General features: G+C 44.8%; 1 protein-coding gene across 4 annotated transcripts in view; it reads right to left on the bottom strand.

Annotated features, from left to right (window-relative positions):
* D930020B18Rik (RIKEN cDNA D930020B18 gene) overlaps positions 1 to 20,783 on the bottom strand; it is a 53,234-nt gene that overhangs the window by 23,477 nt on the left and 8,974 nt on the right. For 3 of the 4 annotated variants that reach the window (XM_006513551.3, XM_006513555.3, NM_177335.4), the window contains exons 2-5: positions 15,950 to 16,109; positions 9,712 to 9,784; positions 3,052 to 3,451; positions 1,628 to 1,701 (exon numbers count right to left, since the gene is read on the bottom strand). In XM_006513551.3, the coding sequence (XP_006513614.1) occupies positions 1,628 to 1,701; positions 3,052 to 3,451; positions 9,712 to 9,784; positions 15,950 to 16,109 (707 nt within the window). The remainder of the gene's footprint in view (positions 1 to 1,627; positions 1,702 to 3,051; positions 3,452 to 9,711; positions 9,785 to 15,949; positions 16,110 to 20,783) is intronic. The other variant, XM_006513552.3, reaches the window with a different exon arrangement.

Here is a 20,783-nt window from a genome sequence, read left to right as displayed (position 1 = left end):
GACGCCCTGGAGTTGGAGCAACAGACCTTTAAAAGCAGTCCAACCTGAGTTCAGAACTGAACTAGCATCCTCTACAAGAGCACAAGAGCAGTATACACACACTCTGAACACTAGTCCATCTTTCCAGTGTCCCTCCCATAGCAGGTTCCCACACACGAAAACTTTAGTATTATATTAATCTCATTTTACCCATTGTGCCCCTCAGATGGATTCTGGGAATAAAAATCGTTCTCATTAGAAGGGACATGGAGATGAATCAGCAGGTTAACGGACTGTGGTGAAGGGCGACAACATCTCTTCAGTCCTGAGGCCCCATGCAATGAAGGAGAGAAGTGACTCCCGAATGTTGTCCTCTGTCCTCCACATACATGGCAGGGCATGTAATGGGGTATGAATGCAGCATACACACACACACATGCAGGCACACACACACATGCAGGCACACACATACATGCACACGTGCACACACACACACACAAGACAAATGAAATCCTTTAAGAGATTGACCTCACCCGGCACTGTGTTCAGAAATGGAGATTTGCACTAGAAGGGGCACTCACTGGCTGTGGCAAGCTCCAGGCTGGGGACTTTTCAGAGCCTTGTTACTCACTGCGGTGGTTTGAATATGCTTGGCCCAGGGAGTGGCACTATTAGGAGGTGTGGCCTTGTTGGAGGAAGTATGTCACTGTGGAGGTAGGCTTTGAGACCCTCCTAGCTGCCTGGAAGACAGTCTCTTCCTGGTTGCCTTCCAATCAAGATGTAGAACTCTTTGCATCTCCAGCACCGTGTCTACCTGCCTGGATGCTGCCATGCTTCCCACCTTGATGATAATGGACCACCCTCTGAAAGACAGGCCCAATGAAATGTTGTCCTTTGTAAAAGTTGCCCTTGTCATGGTGTCTTTTCACAGCAATGAAAACCCTAAGACAGGGTTAGCACCCTAAGTCCTCCGAAAGTTCACCCTGTTTATGTCAAGGGGGGAGGAGCAAGGGGTACCCTCTATGATGTACCCTCAATTCACTGTGTTTCAGTCACTGTCTTAGTCAGGGCTTCTATTCCTGCACAAAACATCAGGACTAAGAAGTAAGTTGGGGAAGAAAGGGTTTGTTCAGTTTAAACTTCCACATTGCTGTTCATCACCAAAGGATGCAGGACTGGAACTCAAGAAGGGCAGGAAGCAGGAGCTGCTGCAGAGGCCATGGAGGAATGCTGCTAACTGGTTTGCTTCCCCTGGCTTGCTCAGCTTGCTTTCTTATAGAACTCAAGACTACCAGCCCAGAGATGGCACCATCCACAGTGGGTTAGGCCCTCCCCCAACAATCACTAATTGAGAAAATGCCCCACAGCTGGATCTCATGGAGGCATTTCCTCAACGGAAGCTCCTGTCTCTGTGATAACTCCAGCCTGTGTCAGGTTGACACACAAACCCAGCCAGGACAGTCCCTTACTCCTCCTCTCCTCTCTCTGGCTCCCAACTTGTCTCCGTGAATACTCGTGTTTGCAGATCTAAAACTTACGGCAGATGCTGAGGTAGGCGTTTGAATATGGCAGCCAACCACACTCACCACACAGATCGAGAAGAAGTGCAGAGAGAAATCTCTAATGAGTATCCCACATCAAGCCTTACCTGTATGGCTTTGGCTTCCCGATGACATCATTGTGCTCGCTGGCACATAGAGGATCCTGTAAAAGAGTGGCTCTCTGAAAGAGGAGAAGAGGGAGGAGGCTGTCGGGATTTTTGTCTACGAAAGGCAATCTCTGCTCCTGCTCAATGTCATGTGTCCACGCTTGAATCCCCATGGCCTCCCTTATGCTTTACTTTCATAAGTCAGTATAGAATTTGATAACTTCATGTGCCTATAATCCCAGAACTTGAAAGGCTAAAGCAGAAGTATGCAGATTCAAGGCTGGCCTGTTTTAAGTGGTGGGCACAAGGAAAAGAAGAAAGAAAAATAGGAAGGGAGAGAAGGAGGGAGGGAGAGAGGGAAAGAGGGGGAGGGAGGGAAGAAGGAGAAAGAAAAAAGAAAATAGAGACTTAGACAATTAATATCTAGACTGAAAAAATAATTCTCATGATAGCTGTTAAATTATGCAGTAAGGAAAATACAAGAACGGGCCTTGCAGACAGGCCAGTGAGCAAAGGTGCTGATCCATAAGCCCGATGGCCTGAGTTCAGGCTCCAGAACATAGGAAAGACAGAGGGGAGAAGCAACTCCAAGAAGCCGTCCTGCACACTCACACTGTGGCACACGTGTGCCCCTCCCGTATCATACATACGTATGCACACCAGAATAATAAAGTTTTAAAAAGGGGATACAGAGACATAGTGATGCTGTTGAGTTTTATCCGAGTCCTGTGTTACCCAGCTAACTACAAAAGGCCCTGGAAAGATGTCATCATGATGGTCCTTGCTTCTCAAAAGCCTGGGTTCCTTCTCTTTTCCCTAACACTTTTCTTCTTTTCTTTTCTTTTCTTTTCTTTTCTTTTCTTTTCTTTTCTTTTCTTTCTTTCTTTCTTTCTTTCTTTCTTTCTTTTCTTCCTCCCTTCCTTCCTTTCTTTTCTCTTTTCTTTTTTTTCCTCCATTTATTTCTTTCTTTCTTTCTTTCTTTCTTTCTTTCTTTCTTTCTTTCTTTCTTTCATACATACATGTACCACATACATGCCTGGTTCCCAAGGAGGCCAGAAAAGGACATCAGATGCTCTGGAACTGGAGCTAGAGATGGTTGTGAGATGCCACGTGAGTGCCAGGAATCAAACCCAGACCCTCTGCAAGATTAGCAGTGGTCTAAACTGCCTAGCCAACTGGACAGTCCCAAAGACACTACTCACTAATAAGCACTTCTCCCCATTCAGGTGCAAACACCTGGATAAAATATGCCCTTATTTGCCCAGTGCGTTCCTCTCTCTCGTTCATAACAATCACTAAATTCCAACGTTCAGTTCCCAAAATGGAGAGAGAGAACAGGAAAGCGTGTCTGCCCTAAAAAATAAAACAACAACAAAATGAAACAAAAAACCTGAAGCAAACACACGAAGGTCAAGGTCACTTACTATAATGTAGTTGTTCCACGAGCTCTTTAGGTGCAGAAATATCGATGAGGTTGCAGAAATTATATACAGATGGAGTTCAGACTCCTCCTTCTCCAGGTTCCGGCAGCTGTGCAAAGGAGAGGCTGGGAGAGAATTTCCTAAGCCAAACTCACTTTGGTTTCCATCAAGCCTGAAAGAACCTTCTCTTGGGGCGTCTCTGGGATCTGGAAGCTCCTGGGGTTCGTTTGTGCTTGATGCAAGAGACAGGGAGCAGACTGGCATGTCAGTAGCTGCCATAGACTGACAACTAGAGAGGGTAGGCAAAGGCCGAGAGGTGCCTTGGCCTGCAGGGGACAGTTCCTTGAGGTCTGAAGGATGGGAAGTTGGGTCCTTGAATGGAGTGCTGCTCTCCTGTTGGGACCTGTGGGTAGAAATGAGTATTAAATACGATACTGAGAATTTAACAATGGGGAACCAAGAGAATCTAGCCACCAGTTTCAGCGATTCATGACTCAGGAGGCAACTAACTATTACTATTCATGTAGATAGAATGCTAGTTCTGAGAAGGGGGTGACCAGATCCCACTTTCTGGGATGGTTTGGATCTCTAGTGTCATTGTGAGTGTTCAGTCCCAGCTATGCAACGTTTCGAAGGCTACAGAGCCTTTTGGCCATGGGGCCTGAATAGTAGACATAGGTCACAAAGGTGGGCCTTTGAAAACCATACCTGGCCCTGGTCTGGCCTCCTTTTATGTCTCCTGGTCTACTTTAGTGTGAACAACCACAAAAATGCACTGCCACCATCAAAGTCTTTTGCTGTGCCTTTACCTCTGTGGTTGGCCACAACTTCTAAGACTATGAGCCATAATAAATCCTTCCTTGGGTCATTTATGCCAAGTGTTCTGTCTGTGGTGGTGGAAAAAGTAACTAAGACATTATCACCACTGACTCACGGAAGTTAGGTATGGCTATCTCTTGGCATGGTCTTCTTTCAGAGATAAAACCCTACCAATGTCATACAAAGAATCACTTTTTTAGATTTGGGTTGTCATTGTTTTGGATTTTGTGATGGGGTCTCAGAGTGGTTGCCCTGCTGCTTGCTATGTAGTCCAGGCTGGCCTTGAACACACGGGGATCCACAAGCCTCTGCACTACCACATCCTACAAAGGCATTTTTTTTTTATGATGGATACTTTGGGCCTTCTTGGAGTCCCAATACTTTCACTGTAAGGACTTTGCTTGTTTGTTTTTTGCTTTTTGTTTTTTAAGATGGGGTTTCTCTGTGTAGCCCTGGCTGTCCTGGAACTCACTCTCTAGACCAGGCTGGCCCTGAACTCAGAGATTTACCTGCCTCTGCGTCCTGAGTTTAATCCTGGGATGAAAGATGTGTGCCACCTAGCTCTAGCTTCACTAGTTTGTTTTGTTTTTTAATATTTTATTTTAATATGTATGTGCATAGGTGTTTTGCCTGCCTGTCTGTGTGCCACATATGCACCTAGTGTAAGACCGAAGGGGACATCAGATCCTTTAGAACTGGAGTTTCAGGCAGTTCTGAGCTGCCATGTGGGTAGAACCTGGGTCCTCTGCAAGAGCAGCCAGTGCTCTCAAGTGCTGAGCCATCTCTCTAGTCCATTTCTGAAGTTAATTTTAAATAACCAAAATGGAAAATGCATTCTTATCAGTACAGTACTGTTGACTGCTCTGGGTTTCAACCCCCAGCTCCTTCTCTGCACCTTAAAGTCGACGGCTACAACTGAACCGTTGCTTGTTTAAAATTCAGGCAGCAGCCATTTTAACTCCATAGTGGCATCTATATGGATCTTAGGAAACGGTTGCACAACAAAACACCTTCTCTTGCACAACAGCCGTCTGTACACCACTGCAAATACTCCAGGCTGTGTACAAGGCGTCGAGTTTCAGAGTTTTAGCAGCTGCTGGGAACATGCTGGGGGGGGGGGGGGGGTGGGGGGGAAGCAAACACTGCCTTTGTCCCCAGAGGGGACTTGGCATCCACATAGTGACTGGATTCCAATGATGACTAAATCTCTGTCTTCTGATTTTGTGTACTCAGCAAAGTGAATGCTATGGAAATTCAGTATAAATTAAAGGAAAGAGAAAACCCTAACCTTCTCCAAGATGCTGGCCAATGCTGGGAACCCTTAAAGGATGTTATGATTGTCAAGACGAAAGGGAGATGAGGTCTTAATGTTTTCCACTGTCACTATTTCTCTTTCAAATCATCTATTCTATTTTTATGCATGTATATGTGTACCTATGTGTGAGTGTAGGTACCCACACATGCCCTAAGGTGGTACCAGAACAGATGGTTGTGGGCCAGCTAACACTGATGCTGGGAACCAAACTCTGGCCCTCTGCAAGGGCTGCAGGCCTCCTTATGCACCGAGCCCTTTCTCCAGCCCCTCCATCATTAATTATTTCACTGACTTCTGTCCTAGCAACCTCTTCCTCCTTTCTTGGTTTGTAATTTTTTATTTACTTATTTATTTTCGTTGTTGTTAAAGGAGGATGTGCTCGCCATGGAGCCTCGAAGAGAAGCAAGTATGGATATAGTAGCGAGAAGGCAGAACATCTCCACACTCGTGGGGTTTGTGTTCTGGAAGTTCACGTTGCTCTGTGGGGCTGCAAAGGCAAGATGCCCCGCACATGTGAGACACTACAGTCTCAACCATCGCTACTACATCACATGAGATCATGGCTCACACTTCATACTTTCCGAATTTAGAGAGTATGTGGGGTGGTCTGCCTTTAAACACGGGAAGCTCATGATGTAATTCCCATGACTTCAGCTTGCAAATATTGCAGACTTGTTTAAGTGACATCTCTAGAAATGGCATTCAGGAGGGTGGGTGCTCTAAAATGAGACGCTGCTGTCCTAAACCAACCTAGATTCCATTAACAAACGACAGGAGAGTTTGGTTTCCAACCCCCACTCCCCCCCCCCCCTTCCTTAGCGAGGTCAGAGATACTTGCTCAGAAGCAAGAATGCTGATGCTCAAGCATGGGGCCTGAGTTAAAACGCCCAGGACTTCGTCGTGAGGCGCGTCATGTTTATAAAAGAAAATAAGGAGAGAAGGAGTACGTTGGTGAATGTGTAGTCAGGTGTGGGGGAAGGGGGTGCCTCCGAGCACCCATGCTGAGGCATCCCTTCCCCCTGAGGGACCAGCCACAGGACAGTATAGTATAGAATAGTTTATTCAGGGCGCGGGGAGCAGAGTTCAGGGAGTAGAGCCCAAAAAAAAAAAAAAAAAAAAAAAAAGGCAGAGAGAGAAAAGGGTGGGGGGAGAGGAGGAGGAGAGAAAGGAGGAGGAGGAGGAGGAGGAGGAGAGGAGGCCGGCCATGGGCACATGGTGGGGGGAGTGGGAAGAGAGGGGGAGGGGGGAGAGGGCAGAGCGAGAGCAAGAAGGCAAGAAAGAGCTGAGGGGGGCGCACAGCCCCCTTTATAGTGAGTCAGGCACACCTGGCTGTTGCCAGGTAACCGTGGGGCGGAGCTTAGACAAAATGCTAACAAGGTGGGTGAAGCAGAGACAGGAGGACCCTCAGAACCTCAGGAGATAGAGGACTGCGACAGGAGGATCCCTGAAGGTTACTGGTCACCAGCTAAGCTCCAAGTTAAGTGAGAGAGCCTGTCTCAAATGCCTGAGATGGAAAGTGACACACACACACACACACACACAAAGATATGCTCACTGGTACACGCAAGTGAGTTTTTAACAGTGAAATGGCTCCCTGTGTTTTCTCTTGTAAGCTCTATGAATGCACAGACCTGTCCACTGATGAAGTCACCCTAAGGAGAGCGAAACCTGGGTACTGATCTCCTCATCAGAGACCACGAGTCTGTTTTCCATCCCTCCCTCGGGTGTTTACGCCTGTTGTTTATCACTATCCTGAAAAGTAATCTCACTTATGCATCTGATGTCCCAAGACAGCAGCCTCTGTCTTCCGACCCAGCAGCTTTTCATAATTAGGCTTCGGCCTCACATCTGAGAGGCGCTGAGGAGCTCTGCCTGTGCGCATCCCGTGACCGTGGCCCTCTAATTATTGTTCTTCCCATCCTCCATCCATCCTGCCTTTTGTTTAGACTTCTGCTGTTTAATTACAGAAATGACACTTGGAGAACGCTCTCAGAGAGGAGACTCAACTCCGCCCCCACGCCCTCTACTTAGAAACTCCTCATTTGCACTCGTGGAACATGTAAGCTACAGTGTTTTCAGAGACTCTGGCCCCCTGGCTGCTGGGTATTTTTCAGTGGCAAGTCCTCTCTATTCTGGTGGGATTGTCACCAACCTTTCCCTGGGATTTTTAAATTTTTAACGCAAGGTGTGAACAGACCCACATCCAGCACTGGGAGCTGTAAAATGTGAGTTTCCAACTCTGCTGCCCTGTGAAGGCTATGGGACTCGGTGAGAGAGAGTGACACTGACAAACATCAGAGCAGACAGAGTGCTGTGCCCCACATACCGGGGGCCACCAGTACCAAACCCCAGCTTTCTTCTCAGATGTCTTCTTCTGACCTCCATGAGCGAGCGAGCGTGCGCACACATACATACAAAGTAAATAATAAAGTAAACCTTATTTTTAAAAGCTTTCCAAAGGATGGGCCCAGCTTTACTTTCAGGATCTATTTTGAGGCCACGCAGGATTGCTTATATCCTATAGTAGTTTTGATCTCTGTTGCTGTGATAAATATTATAACCAAAAGTGACTAAGGGGAGGAAAGGGCTTATTTGGCTCATATTCAAGGTAAAAAGCTTGTGGTGGTTTGAGTAAAAACAGCCCCCACAGACTCATGTGTTTGAATGCTTGGCCCATGGAGAGTGGCACTATTAGGAGGTGTGGTTTTGTTGGAGGAGGTGTGGCCTTGCTAGAGGGTGTGTGTGGCTTTGTTAAAGGAGGCATGACCTTGTTGGAGGAGGTGTGGCCTTGTTGGAGGAAGTACATCACTGTGGGGGTGGGCTTTGAGGTCTCCTATGCTCAAGGTCAGTGTGGGGGTGGGCTTTGAGGTCTCCTATGCTCAAGCTATACCGAGTGTGGCACACAGTCTCTTTCTGGTGCCTGTCGACCAAGACCTAGAACTCTTTCTCCAACACCATGTCTACCTGGATGCTGCCATGCTTCCTACCTTGATGATAATGGACTGAACCTCTAAACCTGTAAGCCAGCCCCAATTAAATGTTGTCCGTATAAGAGTTGCCTTGGTCATGGTGTCTTTTCACAGCAATGGAAACACTGACTAAGACTCTGGGTCAAGGTGATGATCAAGATGAGCCATCATACAGCCCTAACATATGCTCCATGTATCGCCCACACCAGTCTTCACATCCCAGTCTCCTTGATGGCCCCATCTCCTTGGGAACTATCTCTTACCAACTGTCACCTGGATTCTTGATCTCTCCCACAAATGAATTTAATTTTTCCCCCTCTTTAAATCTCTCAGAGCTGGGCAGAGGTGGCATATGTCTTTATTCCCATTACTGGGAAGCAGAGGCAGAAAGATCAGAAAGATCTCTGTGAGCTTGAGGCCAGCCTGGTCTACAGAGTGAGTTCCAGACAGCCAGGGCTACACAGAGAAATCCTGTCTCAAAAAAAAACAAACAACAAACAAACAAACAAAAAAAAACCAGAAAACAACAAAACACCTCTTAGACAATTGCTTCGATTCATTTTGGGTACCCAGAGCATTTACCATTCCATAAATCCAGGCAAATCTTATGTAGTCTTGTTAGGCTTCTCAAGGACAGGAAGAGGACAGAATTATGCCTCATTCACCTGTGTATCCATGGTAAGGCTCCGGGCTGGTCCATTTGGAAGAGGGCTTGCCTCCAATGCACAAAGCCCTGAGTTTGATCCTCAGCACCTCAGCATTTTGAAAAACTGTCTGGTAGCTTGGGCCTGTAACCCACACACGAGTGAGTGAAGATGGGGGGGGGGGGTTAGGAGTTCAAGGTCATCCTTAGCTACAGAGCGAGTTAGAGGCCTGCCTTGACTACAAGAGACCCCCATCCCAAAAAGGAAAACTGAACTAAACAAACAAACAAAAATCCCAACATTTGTTCTACACAGAATAAATAATCATGGTCGATAATTTTTTGTTTGCTTGTATAGCCCTGGCTGTACTGGAACTTTTTTAGACCAGGCTGGCCCTAAACTCAGAGATCCGACTGCCTCTGCCTCCCAAATACTGGAATTAAAGGCATGTACCACCACCACCCAGCCAATAATTATTTTTAGCTTAACTTTAATCAACTATTCATTTACATTGTGACATTGAATTATTCCATAAAAAATGAAAAATAAATGAAATTGTATTACTTTAGCTAGATGGATTTTAATTTGGGGGAAAAATTTATATACATTGTTGTATATAAGAGCTACACAGAACAAATCTAAAGCAAATATTAGAAAAGTTATTTAGGGAAAAAAAAAACTAGGGCTAAAGAGATGGCTTAGCAGGTAAAGGTACTGAGCACCAAGGCTGACTCCCAGAACCCACAAAGTAGGTGAGAACTTACCCTTCAAGGTATCTCTAACCCACACACACACACACTGCTACACTGTTGCACGCTCGCTTGCATGCACACCCCACACATACAATGTATATAGATGTATTTTCAAAAACTGCAACATAAAATGAGTTTCCATCAGCAAGTTAAAATAATCTTACCTGAGAGAGGATTCATTCAGAGTCCTAGAAACTTTTCTTCTCCAAAAGGTAGGGCCATTATTCTCTTGCTTGACTTAAAAACAAACAAACAAATGGGGTTGTTAATCATATAATTCAAGTCTATTATCATATAGAGATAGAATAATTGGGATAACTTATCTAATCAAAGTGGGCAGCTTTTATCATTATCAATTGGTTCTGAAATTATTGTCTGAGCATCTTGTGAATTGAGAATTTATTGATTCATACATAAACCTGACTGGGTAGGTACCACTATAATGGGTAGTGACACAAAAATCCTAGTGCCAATGTCACTCTAGGTTGGCCTGAAGTCTTCATTTGCAAGATGACAAGGAGACTCTGCACCTCTTTTCCCGGGCATGAGCAGGGCTCAGCCTGCTTCTGGAGTTGGTGGAATGCCTGATCTCCTAGACACTGGTACCGGAGTCTGTGGGTAATGGCAAGACTGACTAAAGCCTGAAGGGATTCTGTTCTCTAGGGCAAATGCCTTAGACAACAAGTCCTTGGTCAGCTAGCCCAGTGGACTTCAGACGGGATGTTCATAATGCTACCCAGCTGAAGACATTTGTCAGTAGGCTGGGAGATGGCTCAGACAGTCAAGTGTCCGCCACACAAGAACCCAGGATCGAGTCCCCAGCATCCATGTAAAAGTTGGAGGTGGTGGCATGTGTCTGTGACCCTAGCACTGGGGTAGGGGTTTGGAGGAGGATCCTTGGAACGCATCGGCCAACCTAGCTGAACCATGAGCTCCAGGTTCAGTGAGAGATCGTGTCTCAAAATGTCATGTGAGAGCAGCCAAGGAAGACACATGAATAGACCTCTGGCCTCAACATGTACGAGTGTACATGCATGCACCCACACAAACATGTACATATAACACATACATAGACTTGTACAAAAAGTCACACACACACAGAGAGGACACTTTTTAGAAGACACTATGTGATGACTAGATTTGACTGTCAACACAGTTTAGAATCATCCGGGAGAAAATCGAAATGAGGGGCTTTCTAGACCGGGCTGGCCTGTGACAATATCTGTGGAAGACCCTCTTGATACGTCGATTGAAGTAGGAAAATGCTCCTATTGTTGGCAGATTGTTCCCTGTTGCAGGAAATATTAAAAACGACCAGCAGACTTCCCATGCTACCTCTAGCAACTCTCTGCCCCAGCAAGGTCTCACCACCGGCTCTATCTCTAGCTACACCCCACCCCCCCCAGCTCCCCCACAGTGACCAATCACGGTATTCCCAGCTCTGGTTCACCTGTCTCTGGAGCCACGTGTTCCTTCACATAAACCCCTGTGGTTGGCAGCCCCACATTCCAGTAACCCAGTAAAACAAAACTCTTGAAGCTTATAATAAACCAGTCAGGTTTATGTATGAATCAATAAATTCTCAATTCACAAGATGCCCATACAATAATTTCAGAACCAATTGATAATGATAAAAGCTGCCCACTTATATTAGATAAGTTATCCCAATTATTCTATCTCTATATGATAACACAGCTACCTGTGGCTATTTAAAGCCACAATGGTTCTGAATCATCCTGTCCGTCTCCACCTTGCTTTCTCCTTCCTCTCCTCCATCGTTCTCTCTCCCTGAACTCTTACCTCCGCCTCCCTTTTCTCTGTCCAATCACAGGCCTCCTGCTACACTAATAATTGGACAGGGAAAATCCTGTGACAGTTCCCTGGGTATAGGTCCTTAACTTAAAAAAGGGAAAAAGTAATCCAGGCATAAGCATGAATGTGTTTATCTTCTCTCTGCCCTTGCCTGTGGATATGACTATCTGCTTCAAGTTCCTGCCTTCACTTTCCCACCATGATGAGCTGTAACCTGGAACTATAAGACATTTTTAAGTCCTTTTTCCCCCTAAGCTGTTTTCTGTTCGCTTATATTATCACAGAAACAGAGATGATTAAACCAAATTTGCTTTCTCTATTGCAAGAGGTTTTATACTGAAAAAGAAAAAAATCCTCCTCTTGTGAAGATGTTCAAGTTGAATTGTATAAACACTTCCCATCATACCTGAAAGGGTCCCCAATGCCTTTACTTTTAGATTTCCCCCCCCCCCCATCATTTACTTTAGGAAATGGTCTAGGTTTTAGCTTACATATACATATGTGTGTATGTGTGTGCATGTATGTACAAATACAGATTGTGGTGGTTTGAATATCTTGGCCCAGGGAGTGGCACTATTAGGAGGTATGGCAATACTGGAGTAGGTGTGACATTATTGGAGGAACTGTGTCACTGTGGGGATAGGCTTTGAGGCTTAAGCTCCACCCAGTGCCAGGATAGAGTCTTCTGGCTGCCTTCGGATCAAGATATAAAACTCTTGGCTTTTCCAGCACCAAGTCTGCCTGCACAATGCCATGCTTCCCACCAAGATGATAATGGACTGAATCTCTGAACCCGTAAACTAGCCCCAATTAAATGCTATCCTTTATAAGAGTTGTGTTGGTCATGGTGTCTCTTCATGACAATAAAACCATAAGCCACAGATGCATACAAATTTTTGGTTCCATTTCTATTTCTTCTGTTCTTGTTTCTCTACAATAGCCTTGCTGGCCTGGAACTTGCTACATAGACCAGACTGACCTTGAACTTGTACTGATTATCCTGCCTCTAAGTGCTGCCTCCTAAGTGCTGGGTTACAGATAGGTGCTGCTGGCTGTGTGAATGTCCTTCTTGTTTGTTTTTGTATTGTTTTGTTTACCTTTATTTATTTTTTGAAACAGTTTCCTGTAGCAGAGGCTGCCTCAATCTCACTATACAGATGGTGATAACCATTAATTCCTGATCCCCCTGCCTCTACCTCTAAGGTGTTGGGATGGCAAGTATGTCCTGCCACACCTCCTTCTGTTCCTTTTCATTATATTATATTTCGTTCTGCTTTGGGGATTAGTCTGTTTTTCTTTAAATCTCTAAAGTGTCCTCTGTGGTTCTAGCACTATGACAGTAACCACTTGTTACATGAAGCTGTTTAAACTCAAACTGAAATTTAGTTACTCAATGGCACTCATGTTCTACGGCTGAATGTGTCAGTGTCAGACATAATTCAATCAGTTATAAAACACGTGCATGACCGAAGTAAGTTTTCGTACTGACAACGTTCTAGAATGAACCTAAAAGTGAGTAATTCTCGGTCCAACCTAATCCAGAGCTTCGGAAGTTTCTCATCGCCACTGTTGGCACTGGTTTTGTTCCTGTAGTTTGCTACAGTTTGTGCTGCGATGTCTCCCAGGGGCTTACTCCCAATTCCGCATGGCTCCTGGAAGGTGGTAGAACTTCCCACAGGGTAGGGGCCAGGAAGAAGTAAACGAAAGCACGCCTGTGAAGTGGATATTGGGACCTGAAGTCCTTCTGATCTTTCTTTCCACTTCTGAACTGGCCCGAGGTAAACACCTTGTTGTGGCTGTTTGTATTATGTTAATTTGGGTCCCCAAAATTATTTGTACTAGAGTCCAAACGTCTTTACTGTAAGACACCGAGGGACCCTGCCCCCAATTGGTTCTGATTGGTAAGTAAATTGCCAGCAACCAATGGCTGAGCAGGGTAGACAGAGGCAGGACTTTTAGGATTCCTGGGCAAGGGACCAAGGGAGGAGATCCGCCATGCTGGGAGAGGGAGGAGGAGAGAAAAGGCGCCACGCCAGAGAAGTTGCTGGACAGAGAGCATGTAGGAGTTGGGGGGGGGGGGGGAATAGCAGCCCAAGAGGGCTGCACATCTGGGTCTAGGGTAGCCAAGATGGAATATAGGTTTTATTAAATAATAACTTGGGAATATCGGAGGGAGGTGGATTAGCCACATGGTGCAGCCATTGAGCTGTTTTAGACATAACAAAATATAAAGGCTGTGTATGGGTTCAGAACCCAGAACATTGCTCTATCACGCTCCCTTCCAACCCATGCCGCTGTTCCAAAGCCCAAAACCACGGGACCAAGAGGCCTTGGACAGCTGTGTGAGCAGAGCTAACCCTTCCTCTGCATTCATTTCTCTCAGGCAGGGTGCACTGAAGGAAAGCTGACTGACGCCACATTTAATAATGGCTCTGCATCTAAACACAGAAGGACAAGTACATGTTCATGAGGAAAAACTACTGTTTCTCTGTATCTCTGGGAAAGCTGGGTCTAATAATCATGTGTGATGATTTACAGCAAGTGTTCTTAATTACAAGTTATTTTCGTGTTGAGTTTCCCTTGTTCAGACGATCATGCTGATTAGAGAGTGGACAACATTACCTCATGATAAAAATATTCCCTGGGCTTTCTCCCGAGAGGTTTGAAGTCAGTCCTAATAATTACCTTTATTTAACATCTCAGGAGTTCAGGCTTGTTGCTTGAGGTGACATTATCATTAACATTAAAGATTTTGGTAATGACTCTTCTGACACAGCTGGTCAGATGGGCATGAGCTCTCTCTTTAGGATCACATTACAGACCACAGTAGCTAAGAGGTAAACCACAGTACCCTACATATAAAAGGATGCTCTAACCAAAGAGCTTGCCTCAACAGAAAACACCGAGTATGTCATTGTTAGCATGATAGAAAGGGTGGACAGCTTTTATCTTGTAATGTGTATTATTGTTTCCTGGGATAAGAGAAGGCCTGTATCACAAAGGACATCCACATGAGACTGTCAGATGGGATGGGCAGGAATGGAGGTGCACACCTCTAATCCCAGCACTCAGGAGGCCGAGGCAGGTGAATCTCTGCGAGTTCAAGGCCAGCTTGCAGAAACGCGTCTCAGATGATACCTTTGAAAGTAAAGACTGGATGACTTGACAGAAGAGATCCTGGGACTAGCCACACAGAGGTATGCAACATAAATTCTCCACCGCTCAATATCACTTGCAGAGTTTCTAGGGATTCTGATCCCATTAAACTTAAATGCTTTTCTCTGTATTCTTTCCATGTTTGCACGTTCCTGTCTCTGTTGAAAAAGAGCCAAGAAAATGGTGCATGTGGGCAGGCTGACAATGCATTTGAGGCAACCAACACCAGTTAGATATCCTAATTAGTGTGACAAGAGACTGGTGAGCAGCCAGGGATTTCATAACCCTGCTAATGATGCCTGGTACAAACAGTTTCCATGCTGTAGCTATCGAGGTGCAGGGCTGCTGGTCCATTAAAGGGGAAAACATCGCACACCTTCCTTTTGCTGTGTAGCTGTCTGATACTCTGGATGGCTCTCAGTCTGGTTTGGAGTGAAGACCAGTGGACAGTGAATGGCCACTCTACTTGGGTGTTGAAAGAAGAAGTTCTCCATGGGCACCTCAAACCTTCACTTCCCACCTTTCCTTTGGCACTAAGGATGTCATCCTTTTGTTTACTTATTTAATGTGTAGGAGTGTTTTGCCTACATGTATGTATATGCATCACCTCTGTGCCTGGTGCCCACAGAGGTCAGAAGAGGGCACTGAGTATGGAGTGACAGATGGCTATGAACCACCTATGGGCTCTGGGAACTGAACCCAGGTCCTCTGTGATTTTTCAACCACAAAGCTGAGCAGCTATAGAGCAAACACTATCTCAAAGCAAACAAGCCCAGGTTCCTCCATGGTCTATATATGGTCACTTCGTGTATCAAATTTGATGCCTTATCTTCTTTATGCTCCCAGGTAGCATCTGACCACCCCGGCCTGCTTCCAGCAAGAATCCTGTTTGCTTAAATTAGCCTGAAAGTCCGTGACTTCAGTGCTTCCTCAGAGGAGTTTTCTGTCCAGTGACCCAACCCTGCTTCTTGGCTAGCAATCCCACTTGCCCTCTATGGCCAGAATTAACCCCAGTCCTAGATACTACAGAGACTATTTCAAAGGTCCTGGATACGGCGTACTTTTACCTCTTTACCTAGTGCCAGAGACAGGTCATCAGCAATGTTTCTCCTTTGTTTTTCTATTACTTCTTTTCCTGTTTATCTTGAGCTTGAAATTCTCCTGCCTCACCCATCCAGGTGCTAGGTTACAGGTATGTGCCGCCCCATGGTTCAAAAGTTATTTTTGATGAAGAAATGTGGTTAAATGACCACCCTTTCCTAGTGGGAGGCCCAGAGCTCAAAGGTTGGCCAGTGGAATAGTCCAGACCGAGGTTCATAAACCTTCTGTTTACCCTCAATGCTTCTTCATCAGAATTTTTTTTTTTAATCTATGGGTATCAAAAGGCAGAGGGACCTTGTCACAAAAGAAACGCTTATGCAACGTCCCCCATACCTTTTTTGTTGGCAGTGCTGTGGTGAGCAGGAAATAGGAATTTCCCGACCCCTTTCGATTTTCCGCGCTCCTTTTTCAAGACCGTTGACGAATAGACAATCCGAATGTGCTGGTTGATCTCTCTGTCTGGTGAACTCAGAAATTCTGGGTAATCGTCGATCTGAAGAAGAAAGCTGATCTTGTTGAACACAGAAATCACTCATTTTGAGATAATAATTCCCACACAACTAAGGACAAGCTGACTCTTAGGGTTCGTATATGCTTGGCCCAGGGAAGGGCACTATTAGAAGGTGTGGCCTTGTTGGAGGAAGTGTGTCACTGTGGGTGTGGGCTTTAAGACCCTCATCCTGCCTGCCTGGAAGCCAGTATCCTGCTAGCAGCCTTCAGATGAAGATGTAGAACTCTCAGCTCCTCCTGCACCATGCCTGCCTGGATGCTGCCATGTTCCCGCCTTGATGATAAAGCCTGAATCTCTGAACCTGTAAGCCAGCCCCAATTAAATGTTGTCCTTATAAGAGTTGCCTTGGTCATGGTGTCTGTTCACAGTGGTGAAACCCTAAGACCTAAGAGTTGCTTTTATGTTCACCCTTCCTCTTCTTTTCTCCATTCCCTCCTTCTATTTTGCTTAGAAAAGTCACTTCGTCCTACAAGACTAACCTTTCACTTGCTCAGTGGAAGCACCCATGGCGTTTTCTTGATGGAATTCCACTCCCTCTTCTGGGCTCCTCTAACATTCTCTTTAGTAGGTTTCATTTCATATTAGTTGAATGCATAAATTCTATTTAGTAGCTTTTCACATTTCATTATAAATATTTGGTTATGGGGACTGGAGAGATGGCTCAGCAGTAAAGAGCAACGATTGTTCTTTCTGAGGTCCTGAGTTCAATTCCCAGCTACCACATGGTGGCTCACAACCATCTGTAATGGGATCTGACCCCTTCTTCGGTTGTGTCTGAAGACAGCAATGATGTACTCACATACATTAAATAAATGATGTTTAAAATAAATAAATATTTGGTTATGACTGCTTTTCTTCTTAACTGCTTGTTTCAACTTTGAAATTAATGAGATAATAATAATAATAATAATAATAATAATAATAATAATAATAATAATAAACAGGCCTCATTTTCACTTCCTGAAATCTCAAAATATTGGTGGGATGCCCAAAACAAAATGGACCACCCAATTTATAGAAGTGTCCATGGTAGAGGACTGTAGATGGCCTGGGCCACATTAGAGGACCCATTCATTTAAAGTGACATTAGGAAGTGGAAGTAAGGCTCAGAAAAACCCAAGCTGTTCAGCACGTGTCCACTTCCATTCAGGATTTAACATCCTCTACACACAGTAAACCCTATCCCTCCCTGCAACAGGGAAAGAAAGCAATTAATTACAGCTTAATTAAACGCCCACTCAAGAGTATTTCTAAGAGAATAGAAAAGATGGGAAAACCACAATCCCAAAGAGTGGACTATACTGATAAAATGTCCAAATTATGAGACATCTAAGTAGGTTTCCTCCAAAATGGCTTGTGCCAGCAATTACATACATTACACCATCCACAGCTCAGCCCAAAGTAGAAGCTATTTTTATGTTTGGAACTTGGCAGATCTACCCAGTGTGTAATTAAAAATCTCACTGTATTCCTACCAGGTGGTTTTTTCCATTATACTCTGCTTGGGCTTCAGAGTAGCAATCCCTAAGGAAGCTATTTTTGAAACCTCTGAAAATTGCTAGCATAAACTGATCCACTCACATACTCCAAAAAGAATCTCTAGTTTTGTGAATGTGGGTGTGCTCGTTGAAATATAGATGACCCCCTCAGACTATTTCAAATCATTGCTGCATAGCCAAGGCCCACAGCTAAGGAAGAGTAAAAGAAATAACAAATCCAACTCTTGGTCCTGTGTAAAAGATACAACTTCTCACCCAGAGTCTTCCAACTAAGCATGGCCTTGGATGTCATCCATAGCAAGAAGACTGTTTCAGTCTCTGTAGGCCAAAACCTTTAAATAGAGAGCTATGGTATGGAGGAGTTTAAAAGGAGTTTTTATTGCTTCTTGGCAGTTAGGTATTTGGTTGTGAGTCTAGCCTTTAGATGGCTGAGCCATCTCTCCAGCCAATTTTTTAAAATGAGATGTCACATCTTGTTATGTTGTACTCCCTACACCCAGTCCCTTATGTAGCTGAAATTACAAGATGAGCCAACAAATATCTGTTTTCTAATTTGTTTAATTCATCACCAAAATAAAAATCCCCAAATTGAGATAGAAAGAATGTAAAGTGGTATTCTATTTTCAAAGGAATTCAGCCATAGGATTCAGCCACCAACCTTACCCCTCCCACTTTGGCAATCCATGCCCAGGAACCATATAATTTGCTTATCGAGGTAACTATGTTTTTCCTATTTCAACCCCCAAAACCTTGTACAGATATCACAAAACATTTGTAGAGATATTGCCGTGGCTATATCCTCAATGGCTAAAGAGGCCGGTGCTGAGGTCAGCAGATTTGTGCTAATAAATCCCAGCTCATTTATTTCAAATGCATGAACATAGAACCCCTCCCACCCTCCATCTCATCTTATGAGGCATATGATACCGCCTTTCTCATGACACCATGCCCAACTGATATTTGTCGCCATTGATGACCCCTGACTACTCTTGAGAGCCATTACAATACAATTCTGAGCCATCTCCTGCTCTACCCAGCACAACATTCATCTCTGATGATGGCAGCAAGGGACACTTGGAAGGGGACCCAGTATCCATTTGTTTCTGTCTCAAGTTAGTATGATATACTATGAAGAAATGGTACTTATCTTACAGTACTTCTCAGTCCATTGACAAAACTATGAAGAATCTATGCATTTATATCATTTTATCTTATTTATATTGACAACTGCTATTGATTTATCTTACTATTTTTTTTTAAAGATTTATTTATTATTTATTATATGTAAGTACACTGTAGCTGTCTTCAGACACTCCAGAAGAGGGAGTCAGATCTCATTACGGATGGTTGTGAGCCACCATGTGGTTGCTGGGATTTGAACTCCGGACCTTCAGAAGAGCAGTCGGGTGCTCTTACCTGCTGAGCCATCTCACCAGCCCTTATCTTACTATTAAGGAGCTACTTTCAAAATGCAAGGAGAACATATTCTTTTTGTTTGTTTGTTTGGTTGGTTTGGTTTGGTTTGGTTTTGGTTTTGGTTTTCTGAGACAGGGTTTCTCTGTATAGCCCTGGCTGTCCTGGAACTCACTCTGTAGACCAGGCTGACCTTGAACTCAGAAATCCGCCTGCCTCTGCCTCCCAAGTGCTGGGATTAAAGGCGTGCACCACCATGGCTGGTTTATTATAGTGCTTTATACTGTGTTTATTTGGTTGCATTTGTCTATGTAAGGCGTTCATGCGCACACATAAAAACCAGCTCTTTTTGCGGCACCTTCTACATGGCTGGCTGTGTCCGGAGGAAGCTGAATGTTCCCATTCCAGCTACCTTGGGTATAACGTTTCGTGAAAGGGATGATGAACACAGAGTCCAGACTGTGAGAAGCTCAGGGTCACAGAAGAGGTGGCTGCTGATGCTCTGCTGAAGAGTGGAGGTGTTGTGTGCTCCAAGTCAGCGGTAGGAACGACAAACAAGGCTTTCCCATGAAGCATCGTGACCCACAGCAGAGTGCTTGCTCTTGTGTAAGGAGCATTCTCGTTATAGACCAGTGAGAACTGGAGAGGGGACGTGCAGTCTCGTACACTGTGCATGTCAGCCTGAGTGCTTCCCGCTTGGTAATTTAAAAAGAAGAGGAGGAAGAGGAAGAAGAAGAAAGAGGAGGAGAAGGGGGAAGAAGAAAGAGGAGGAGGAGAAGAAAAAGAGGAGGAAGAGGAAAAGGAGGAAGCAGAGGAATAGGAAGAAGAGGAAGAAGAAGAGGTTGGAGGAGGAGGAGGAAGAGAAGGAGAAGAGGAGGAAGAGGAGGAGAAGAGGAGGAGGAAGAGGAGGAGGAAGGGGAGGAGAAGAGGAGGAGGTGTCAGTGGTGGTGGCAGCAGCAGCAGATGTGGTGGCACATCCCTTTAATCCACGCAGAGGCAGGCAGATCTCTGTGAGTTCGAGGCCAGCCTAGTCTATAGAGTGAGTTTCAAAATAGCCAGAACTACTCAGAGAAACCCTGTCTTGAAAAGCTAAAGTTAGTTAATTAATTATTATATATATAATGTTAAGAAGAGGAGGAGGTAAAAAAGAGAGAGATTGATTCCTGAGACAGATACTACTGTGCCTTGATGGTCAGCATCTGAAAGGACTAGCAGAATCCAATTTTTTCAGTCTCTCTAAAGATTATGTCCACCAATATGTTGTCAGAAAAACCCTTAAACAAGAAAGATAAGGAGCCCAGGACCAAAGCTCCCACACTTGGGCAGCTTGTCACTCCATGTTCCGTGGCACCAACACCGACATCACACTCTGAAGAAATAACAAGGGAGCAGAGCAAAATAGGCTAAACTTCTGGGCAAGAGAGTGAAGGAAGCCAAAGAAAAGCGCCGGAAATGGTTGCCAAGAGACACAGGCTGTCCAGACACGATCAGACCATACTAAAGAAAGAAACAAAAGAAAGAGAAAGAAAATCACCAGGCGTTGGATGAACAGCCCCGTATTGCTACAGCTTCAGTTAGCTTCTTTACACCCTCCTTCCTGGCTTTACCGTCTCTGCCTGGAGATAACCACCACTCTTAGTGTCTGTCCTTCCCACGGTTCTCCTACCGTTAGTAAATATAACCCTAAGCCATATGCTTCTTTTTTTAATTGTTGTTGTGTTATGTTGTGTTTGAAACAGGATCT

The sequence above is a fragment of the Mus musculus genome, chromosome 10 (genome assembly GCF_000001635.26).
Source record: "Mus musculus strain C57BL/6J chromosome 10, GRCm38.p6 C57BL/6J".
Lineage (NCBI taxonomy): Eukaryota > Metazoa > Chordata > Mammalia > Rodentia > Muridae > Mus > Mus musculus.
The sequence above is the reverse complement of the archived record's forward strand: the minus strand, read 5'-3'. Positions and strand labels throughout refer to the sequence as shown.